Source organism: Oncorhynchus kisutch, linkage group LG21 (assembly GCF_002021735.2).
Source record: "Oncorhynchus kisutch isolate 150728-3 linkage group LG21, Okis_V2, whole genome shotgun sequence".
Taxonomy (NCBI): domain Eukaryota; kingdom Metazoa; phylum Chordata; class Actinopteri; order Salmoniformes; family Salmonidae; genus Oncorhynchus; species Oncorhynchus kisutch.
This window is the reverse complement of record NC_034194.2, coordinates 46,202,610-46,214,105: the sequence shown is the minus strand read 5'-3', so window position 1 is coordinate 46,214,105 and position 11,496 is coordinate 46,202,610. Positions and strand designations below refer to the sequence as shown.

General features: G+C 39.3%; 1 protein-coding gene across 1 annotated transcript in view; it reads left to right on the top strand.

Annotated features, from left to right (window-relative positions):
- Positions 1–4,064: 4,064 nt before the first annotated feature.
- gnpat2 (glyceronephosphate O-acyltransferase 2) overlaps positions 4,065–11,496 on the top strand; it is a gene marked incomplete in the record, with an annotated part of 48,617 nt that continues 41,185 nt past the window's right edge. The window contains 1 exon segment of the mRNA XM_031800693.1: positions 4,065–4,183. Within this exon segment, the coding sequence (XP_031656553.1) occupies positions 4,175–4,183 (9 nt within the window).

The following is an 11,496-nucleotide window of genomic DNA, read 5'->3' as shown; positions in this document are numbered from 1 at the left end:
AGTAATAACATCAGGTTGATCTTAGATATGATTGACTATAATGACCTCATGGTCGACACATTAGTAATAACATCAGGTTGATCTTAGATATGATTGACTATAATGACCTCATGGTCGACACATTAGTAATAACATCAGGTTGATCTTAGATATGATTGACTATAATGACCTCATGGTCGACACATTAGTAATAACATCAGGTTGATCTTAGATATGATTGACTATAATGACCTCATGGTCGACACATTAGTAATAACATCAGGTTGATCTTAGATATGATTGACTATAATGACCTCATGGTCGACACATTAGTAATAACATCAGGTTGATCTTAGATATGATTGACTATAATGACCTCATGGTCGACACATTAGTAATAACATCAGGTTGATCTTAGATATGATTGACTATAATGACCTCATGGTCGACACATTAGTAATAACATCAGGTTGATCTTAGATATGATTGACTATAATGACCTCATGGTCGACACATTAGTAATAACATCAGGTTGATCTTAGATATGATTGACTATAATGACCTCATGGTCGACACATTAGTAATAACATCAGGTTGATCTTAGATATGATTGACTATAATGACCTCATGGTCGACACATTAGTAATAACATCAGGTTGATCTTAGATATGATTGACTATAATGACCTCATGGTCGACACATTAGTAATAACATCAGGTTGATCTTAGATATGATTGACTATAATGACCTCATGGTCGACACATTAGTAATAACATCAGGTTGATCTTAGATATGATTGACTATAATGACCTCATGGTCGACACATTAGTAATAACATCAGGTTGATCTTAGATATGATTGACTATAATGACCTCATGGTCGACACATTAGTAATAACATCAGGTTGATCTTAGATATGATTGACTATAATGACCTCATGGTCGACACATTAGTAATAACATCAGGTTGATCTTAGATATGATTGACTATAATGACCTCATGGTCGACACATTAGTAATAACATCAGGTTGATCTTAGATATGATTGACTATAATGACCTCATGGTCGACACATTAGTAATAACATCAGGTTGATCTTAGATATGATTGACTATAATGACCTCATGGTCGACACATTAGTAATAACATCAGGTTGATCTTAGATATGATTGACTATAATGACCTCATGGTCGACACATTAGTAATAACATCAGGTTGATCTTAGATATGATTGACTATAATGACCTCATGGTCGACACATTAGTAATAACATCAGGTTGATCTTAGATATGATTGACTATAATGACCTCATGGTCGACACATTAGTAATAACATCAGGTTGATCTTAGATATGATTGACTATAATGACCTCATGGTCGACACATTAGTAATAACATCAGGTTGATCTTAGATATGATTGACTAATGACCTCCTTCTTGATGATAGTTTTCTTATGTTTGTTGGTCTTTATAAAGCTTTTGACACTGAAGAACATGAGTTTCTGTTCAAAGGAATGTGTTTTTTGGGGTTTGGTGATTTTTTCTTTTTAAACTGTCCAAACATTATATCGTGGTTGTACTGGCTGTCTCCAAAGGGATATTTCAAAGTATTTCAGCACTTGGAAAGGAATTAAAACTGTCAACTGGCTGATACAACCCTATTTTTGAGACAAGAATGAGGTTTCTAAAGCAGTTTCCTGTACTGAAGACTTTTCCTTAGTTTCGGGTTTGAAAATGAATATCAGTAAGTCAGTCTTATTTCCACTCAAGGACTGTGTTTTACAGGAAGTATACGGTATCCCAATTAAAGACAAGGTTACTTATCTTGGAATTGTTATATGCAAGGATAAAAAACAAAGGAGTGAATTCAACTTTAACCCCATAATTGCAAAAACAAAGAAGATATTGAACCTCTGGTTACTGAGAGATATTTCGTTATACGGTCAGGTTTTATTATCCAAAGCTGAAGGGTTATCCAAATCGGCTTATGTCTCGTTATCACTTGACTTTCCCCCTACAATTATAAAGGACTTAGATTAGATTCTTTATCATTTGATTTGGAGGAACCAGCCTCACTATCTACAGAAAGATATTCTCAGTAATACCCAAGAACAAGGAGGTCTTGAGGTTGTAGATGTCAATACTCTAAATAATACTAATAAATTGGTTTCTAAACTATATTACGAACCAGAACAGTATTTGGAATGTCTTATCCTAAGTATTTATTTGACTCTGTTGGTGGTTTAGAATTTCTGCTTCGGTGTCATTTTCATGTCGATAAAATCCCAGTAAAATTGGCCAAATACCATAAGCAGGCAATTTTAGCTTGGATGTTAAGAGTATAAACACAATGCTTCCCCTCACAGATACAACAAAGATATACGTATGTAAATATGTATCTGGTTTGAGAATGAAAGGATTTTAGTTGGTCAGTTACTGAATGAGGATGGATACCTACTCTCATATGGGGAATTTCTTGATCAATTTAGAAATCCAATAACCCCCCAAAAATATTCAATTGTTTTTGATGGGATTCCAAGGGGGACTGTATATATTTTTGTATTCCTCTGTGGTTGATGTAAGTAACAGATTTATATGAAAATATATTCATATTTACATCCTCAAAGATAAATGTAGTAATAAACAGATGAGTAATATTGTTTGTGATACTACATTTCCATCAGAAATAACTTTTTGGTTGAATATATACAATGGGAGATGGCATGGACAATGGCTAACACATATTGTAACAGTAACAAGGTAAAGGGACTTTCCATGGTAACAAGGTAAAGGGACTTTCCATGGTAACAAGGTAAAGGGAACTTTCCATGGTAACAAGGTAAAGGGACTTTCCATGGTAACAAGGTAAAGGGACTTTCCATGGTAACAAGGTAAAGGGAACTTTCCATGGTAACAAGGTAAAGGGACTTTCCATGGTAACAAGGTAAAGGGACTTTCCATGGTAACAAGGTAAAGGGACTTTCCATGGTAACAAGGTAAAGGGACTTTCCATGGTAACAAGGTAAAGGGAACTTTCCATGGTAACAAGGTAAAGGGACTTTCCATGGTAACAAGGTAAAGGGACTTTCCATGGTAACAAGGTAAATGAACTTTCCATGGTAACAAGGTAAAGGGACTTTCCATGGTAACAAGGTAAAGGGACTTTCCATGGTAACAAGGTAAAGGGACTTTCCATGGTAACAAGGTAAAGGGAACTTTCCATGGTAACAAGGTAAAGGGACTTTCCATGGTAACAAGGTAAAGGGACTTTCCATGGTAACAAGGTAAAGGGACTTTCCATGGGGGATGGAGAAGGAGACCATTTTGCATTTGTTTTTAACCCGTATTTATAGTAGAGTTTTTGGGATTGATATACAGAACTTTGTAACAAAGACAGGACAGGTTGTACAATGGTTTTAATAGGATTTATTTCAGAACTTCTGACATTGATAAAGATGTAATATATTTCATTAAACTGCTAATGATATCAGGTACATTTCATATTTGCAAATTGTCTAATTCAAAACCTAACTTTCTTCACTTTATAAATGAGTTTAAACAATATGGCACCACTTTAACCTAAATGAAAAACAAAAAGGCAATTAAAACGTGTATTATTAATGAATATGATTGGTTTGTTTAGGAGTCCTGGCCATGTAAAGAGTTTGTATGTATGATTGGTTTGTTTAGGAGTCCTGGCCATGTAAAGAGTTTGTATGTATGATTGGTTTGTTTAGGAGTCCTGGCCATGTAAAGAGTTTGTATGTATGATTGGTTTGTTTAGGAGTCCTGGCCATGTAAAGAGTTTGTATGTATGATTGGTTTGTTTAGGAGTCCTGGCCATGTAAAGAGTTTGTATGTATGCTGGTTTGCATGTGATTATTCCTCTTTTGGTTGTTGATATTTCCTCATAAAAACAAATAAAAAATAACATCGCCTACAAGTGCGATCTGGGATTTCTATTGAAGAGTTTAGTCTATCTTTATAATGTCCTGTCTTTGTCCGGAGCATGTTCATTCATAATTATGGGGCCGCTGCGGTAGAGTGACATTTTCGGGAGGAGTTCCCGAAATACAGCGACCCTATTGGTCCCAGCCTACACAGGCAGTCTTCCGGTAGCGTGATCTGTGTTCGAAGCGTAAGGGGACACACACTTGCTACCAGCACCGAGACGGAGCTGACGCCCCTGCGACGAAAATGACAACGGTAAGCCTGCGCTGTTTGTTATGTTGTCTAGCGTGGGTTAATATGGTCTTGACGTTGCCCTAAAACTACCCTTGAGTCATGTACTTTAACATGCTGACAGGCTCGCTCTCGGTTGTTGCTAACTAAATAACTACTTGAAGGTTGTGCCCCGTAGCAGGCTTGCTGTGTGCTTTCATTTACGAAAGGATCGAGCTCTGTCGAGGGAGGAACTGTTGTTGTTGTTTTTTACATATTGTGTATATGTATTTATTCTGAACACTTCCGTTTGTTGGAAATGTCCAATTCTTGCAACAAAACAAAAAATCTTCAAAATACTGATTTATGTTCACTTAGCTGGACAGGCAAACGCCGCCGAGTACTGCACTGTAAAACCAATCAAAACTCGTACTATCCATGGTATTTTCTCTGCTGATCACGTCTGCCAATCAGATTGTCCGTTTCTAAGTAGACCGCTGGTGACCTATCCAAAGAGTAGTGTTCGGCTCATTTTACTGACTCGGATCTTTTCGACTCTTTAAATACATGTTGTTGTTTTTTAAACTAGGCAAGTCAGTTAAGAACAATTTATTATTTACAATGACGGCCTACCCGGGCCAAACCAGGACTACGCTGGGCCAACTGTGCACTGCACTATGGGAGTTCCAAACACGGCTGGATGTGATACAGCCTGGATTCAAACCAGGGACTGTAGTGTCCCCTCTTGCACTGAGATGCAGTGCCTTAGACCGCTGTGCCACTCTGGAGCCCAAGAATTACTCATTTTGTTCATTTGAGTCAGGAATGGCCGGAATATGGCACCAGAGAGCTGCCAAAAGGTTGAATTAGCATTTAGTTAGGATTGTAAGAAAAGCCAAACGTGAAACGTAAACGTGAAATTTAGTTTGACTGGAGCGAGGAGCGGGGCGGGCCTAGTTTGACTGGAGCGGGGCAGGCCTAGTTTGACTGGAGCGGGGCGGGCCTAGTTTGACTGGAGCGGGGCGGGCCTAGTTTGACTGGAGCGGGGCGGGCCTAGTTTGACTGGAGCGGGGCGGGCCTAGTTTGACTGGAGCGGGGCGGGCCTAGTTTGACTGGAGCGGGGCGGGCCTAGTTTGACTGGAGCGGGGCGGGCCTAGTTTGACTGGAGCGGGGCGGGCCTAGTTTGACTGGAGCGGGGCGGGCCTAGTTTGACTGGAGCGGGGCGGGCCTAGTTTGACTGGAGCGGGGCGGGCCTAGTTTGACTCGAGCGGGGCGGGCCTAGTTTGACTGGAGCGGGGCGGGCCTAGTTTGACTGTTCACTACATCACAGACGGGTAGACCTCAGGGGTAACAGGAAGCTACGTGACTGTGACTGTTCACTACACCACAGACGGGTAGACCTCAGGGGTAACAGGAAGCTACGTGACTGTGACTGTTCACTACACCACAGACGGGTAGACCTCAGGGGTAACAGGAAGCTACGTGACTGTGACTGTTCACTACACCACAGACGGGTAGACCTCCGGGGTAACAGGAAGCTACGTGACTGTGACTGTTCACTACACCACAGACGGGTAGACCTCCGGGGTAACAGGAAGCTACGTGACTGTGACTGTTCACTACACCACAGACGGGTAGACCTCCGGGGTAACAGGAAGCTACGTGACTGTGACTGTTCACTACACCACAGACGGGTAGACCTCAGATAATGACCAAGTAAATGCAGTGTTAGAGGACTGTGGGGCCACAGATATCTTGCTTTGCACATGTGATCAATTTAGCATCTCAAAAGGGGGATCTCAGGGAATCAGATGGACCGTCTCCTTGGGAGGATCAGGAAGGTTGTTTTCCTTTTTCCACCGAAGCACAACAGCCGCTCATGTGCTTAAGACCAAGTAAGAAATGTTCCAGCTACCGACCCACAAGCTCATACACCATGTCACAACAAGATGGCGCTCCAACGTGTCATTAGTGGAGTTCCATCTTGAGCAGCAGGCAACTGTATACTGGCAGACAAAGACCCTGAAAACATAAAGACCTCGTCTGATGATGACGTGAAAGTGGCAGAGGAGGTCCTCCAGGTGCTCAACCCTTTCAAAACAGTTACAACCCTATTGAGCACTGAAACTGCACCGTATGTCCGTGATCCTACCTCTGAAAACGAGGATTCTACTATCCATGGGGCCGTCTTCCCCATTTGGGGCCATCACAGATATGTCAAGTCTGTCATTAGAGAGGACCTGAACCCCAGATACCACCTTCATAGATGTACTGCACCGGATCCAAGGTTCAAGTCCCTGCCTGTTCTAGTCCCTGCCTGTTCTAGTCCCTGCCTGTTCAAGTCCCTGCCTGTTCTAGTCCCTGCCTGTTCTAGTCCCTGCCTGTTCTAGTCCCTGCCTGTTCTAGTCCCTGCCTGTTCAAGTCCCTGCTCTACACCAGAGGACATACAGTGATCTCACCACTGAGATTGTGGCCACTGAAGAGCTAAAAAGAGAATTACTTGAATCATAAATATAATGCAGTCTAATCTTATTCTATGCTATTGCTATTAGAATCATCCATTTTTTAAATTAAATGTTAATGACACAATTATAGTTTTATTAAACTAATGATTTAATTTCATAGATTAAGTCATTATCCATGACCACCATGGTATAGGTTTATCATTCTCTATGCCTTATAGTCCAATACATTATCCATGACCACCATGGTATAGGTCTATCATTCTCTATGCCTTATAGTCCAATACATTATCCATGACCACCATGGTATAGGTCTATCATTCTCTATACCTTATAGTCCAATACATTATCCATGACCACCATAGTATAGGTTTATCATTCTCTATGCCTTATAGTCCAATACATTATCCATGACCACCATAGTATAGGTTTATCATTCTCTATGCCTTATAGTATTATCCATGACCACCATGGTATAGGTTTATCATTCTCTATGCCTTATAGTATTATCCATGACCACCATGGTATAGGTTTATCATTATCTATACCTTATAGTCCAATACTTTATCCATGACCACCATAGTATAGGTTTATCATTCTCTGTACCTTATAGTCCAATACATTATCCATGACCACCATAGTATAGGTTTATCATTCTCTGTACCTTATAGTCCAATACATGACCACCATGGTATTGGTTTATCATTCTCTGTACCTTATAGTCCAATACATTATCCATGACCACCATAGTATAGGTTTATCATTCTCTGTACCTTATAGTCCAATACATTATCCATGACCACCATAGTATAGGTTTATCATTCTCTATGCCTTATAGTATTATCCATGACCACCATGGTATAGGTTTATCATTCTCTATGCCTTATAGTATTATCCATGACCACCATGGTATAGGTTTATCATTATCTATACCTTATAGTCCAATACTTTATCCATGACCACCATAGTATAGGTTTATCATTCTCTATACCTTATAGTCCAATACATTATCCATGACCACCATGGTATAGGTTTATCATTCTCTGTACCTTATAGTCCAATACATTATCCATGACCACCATAGTATAGGTTTATCATTCTCTGTACCTTATAGTCCAATACATGACCACCATGGTATTGGTTTATCATTCTCTGTACCTTATAGTCCAATACATTATCCATGACCACCATGGTATAGGTTTATCATTCTCTGTACCTTATAGTCCAATACATTATCCATGACCACCATGGTATAGGTTTATCATTCTCTGTACCTTATAGTCCAATACATTATCCATGACCACCATAGTATAGGTTTATCATTCTCTGTACCTTATAGTCCAATACATGACCACCATGGTATTGGTTTATCATTCTCTGTACCTTATAGTCCAATACATTATCCATGACCACCATGGTATTGGTTTATCATTCTCTGTACCTTATAGTCCAATACATTATCCATGACCACCATGGTATTGGTTTATCATTTTCTATACCTTATAGTCCAATACATTATCACCATGGTATAGGTTTATCATTTTCTATACCTTATAGTATTATCCATGACCACCATAGTATAGGTTTATCATTCTCTGTACCTTATAGTCCAATACATTATCCATGACCACCATGGTATTGGTTTATCATTCTCTGTACCTTATAGTCCAATACATTATCCATGACCACCATGGTATTGGTTTATCATTCTCTATACCTTATAGTCCAATACATTATCCATGACCACCATAGTATTGGTTTATCATTCTCTATACCTTATAGTCCAATACATTATCCATGACCACCATGGTATTGGTTTATCATTCTCTATACCTTATAGTCCAATACATTATCCATGACCACCATAGTATTGGTTTATCATTCTCTGTACCTTATAGTATTATCCATTACCACCATAGTATAGGTCTATCATTCTCTATGCCTTATAGTCCAATACATTATCCATGACCACCATAGTATAGGTCTATCATTCTCTATACCTTATAGTCCAATACATTATCCATGACCACCATGGTATTGGTTTATCATTCTCTATGCCTTATAGTCCAATACTTTATCCATGACCACCATGGTATTGGTTTATCATTCTCTGTACCTTATAGTCCAATACATTATCCATGACCACCATGGTATTGGTTTATCATTCTCTATACCTTATAGTCCAATACATTATCACCATGGTATTGGTTTATCATTCTCTGTACCTTATAGTCCAATACATTATCCATGACCACCATAGTATAGGTCTATCATTCTCTGTACCTTATAGTCCAATACATTATCCATGACCACCATAGTATAGGTCTATCATTCTCTGTACCTTATAGTCCAATACATTATCCATGACCACCATAGTATAGGTCTATCATTCTCTGTACCTTATAGTCCAATACATTATCCATGACCACCATGGTATTGGTTTATCATTCTCTATGCCTTATAGTCCAATACTTTATCCATGACCACCATGGTATTGGTTTATCATTCTCTGTACCTTATAGTCCAATACATTATCCATGACCACCATAGTATAGGTCTATCATTCTCTGTACCTTATAGTCCAATACATTATCCATGACCACCATGGTATTGGTTTATCATTCTCTATACCTTATAGTCCAATACATTATCCATGACCACCATAGTATAGGTTTATCATTCTCTGTACCTTATAGTCCAATACATTATCCATGACCACCATAGTATAGGTTTATCATTCTCTGTACCTTATAGTCCAATACATTATCCATGACCACCATAGTATAGGTTTATCATTCTCTATACCTTATAGTCCAATACATTATCCATGACCACCATGGTATTGGTTTATCATTCTCTATGCCTTATAGTCCAATACATTATCCATGACCACCATGGTATTGGTTTATCATTCTCTATACCTTATAGTCCAATACATTATCCATGACCACCATGGTATTGGTTTATCATTCTCTATACCTTATAGTCCAATACATTATCCATGACCACCATGGTATTGGTTTATCATTCTCTATACCTTATAGTCCAATACATTATCCATGACCACCATGGTATTGGTTTATCATTCTCTATACCTTATAGTCCAATACATTATCCATGACCACCATGGTATTGGTTTATCATTCTCTATACCTTATAGTCCAATACATTATCCATGACCACCATGGTATTGGTTTATCATTGTCTATACCTTATAGTCCAATACATTATCCATGACCACCATGGTATTGGTTTATCAATCTCTATACCTTATAGTCCAATACATTATCCATGACCACCATGGTATTGGACAGCTGCTATTGGAGAACTCTTCAGGTTTAGAAAGCAAACTCTTATTCAGAACACATTGTACAACAGTTTAGTTTTTTAAAGATTGTATTGCAAGGTATGCCACGTGTAGGCCATATGTATGATTATAATTAAGCAATATGTCCCGAGGGGTGTGGTATATGACCAATATACCACGGCTAAGGGCTGCCCTTATGTACAACGTTTCGCGGAGTGCCTGGACACAGCCCTTAGTAGTCGTATATTGGCCATATATCACAAACCCCAAAGGTGCCTTATTGCTATTATAAACTGGTTACCAACGTAATTAGAGCAGTGAAAATACATGTTTTGTCAAATCCATGGTATATGGTCTGATATACCACGGCTGTCAGCCAATCAGCATTTAGGGCTTGAACCACCCAGTTTATGGTGTTTCTATAAACCTGCAGCTAGGTACTTGAAGTGAGACCGATAATCATGACAAAACACGACAATCACTTTAGTTCACTGACAGAGATATAACTAATGAAATGGACATTTACATTAGCTAGCTAGGCTAAATGGTCAAACGATCGGTTTGTATTGCTGCGTATTTAAAAGCTCAAACAGATATGTATCTGATTTCAGTCTGGGAGCTAGCTAGCTAGCTAGCTATGTTCATCAGACATCACGGTTTCACAAGAGGCTGTTTGCATAGAAGCAGGCCATTGGCTGCCTCCATCACCAGGGAGTTTTGATTGGTTCCAAGTTTAGCAGTTCAGCAAATTTGTCTTCGCAGACGGTGTTGAAATACTTTTTTTATGACAAAATGTGCCAACAAACGTTATAGTCATGAAAAATAATATTTAAAAAATAATATTTTACTGTCATATATTTTTGAAAAATCAGCTCCTCCCTCGATGGGGATCGATGAACTTCACGTTATTGGGCTTGGGCTCACCACCTATTGGTTGTTAAATAAAGCCTGTTAATGCTAGCCTATTTGTTGTTGCCACGGAGTGTTCAATGTCCACAGTCCAAGGCTCGCTATCAGGTCGACTAGGCAGCTGTGACCCCGTTCAAACACTTAGGAAATCCTTCCTTTTGAAGTAATGACTAGTATCTGAAGAATGACCTTAAAGGAGAAGTTTGATTTCTTACAACCAAACCTCTAAAATGACATGTTATGGAAGGGTCCAGACATCATTTTTGCGATTTTGCTTGTTTTTAAAGAACTACCCAAGAACTACCGACCTAGACAGACATAGACCTAGACCTAGAGCTAGACCTAGAGCTAGACCTAGACCTAGCTAGACCTAGAGCTAGACCTAGAGCTAGACCTAGAGCTAGACCTAGAGCTAGACCTAGAGCTAGACCTAGAGCTAGACCTAGAGCTAGACCTAGAGCTAGACCTAGACAGACCTAGAGCTAGACCTAGAGCTAGACCTAGAGCTAGACATAGAGCTAGACATAGACAGACCTAGAGCTAGACCTAGACCTAGACCTAGACCTAGAGCTAGACATCGAGCTAGACATCGAGCTAGACATCGAGCTAGACCTAGAGCTAGACCTAGAGCTAGACCTAGAGCTAGACCTAGAGCTAGACATAGAGCTAGACATAGACAG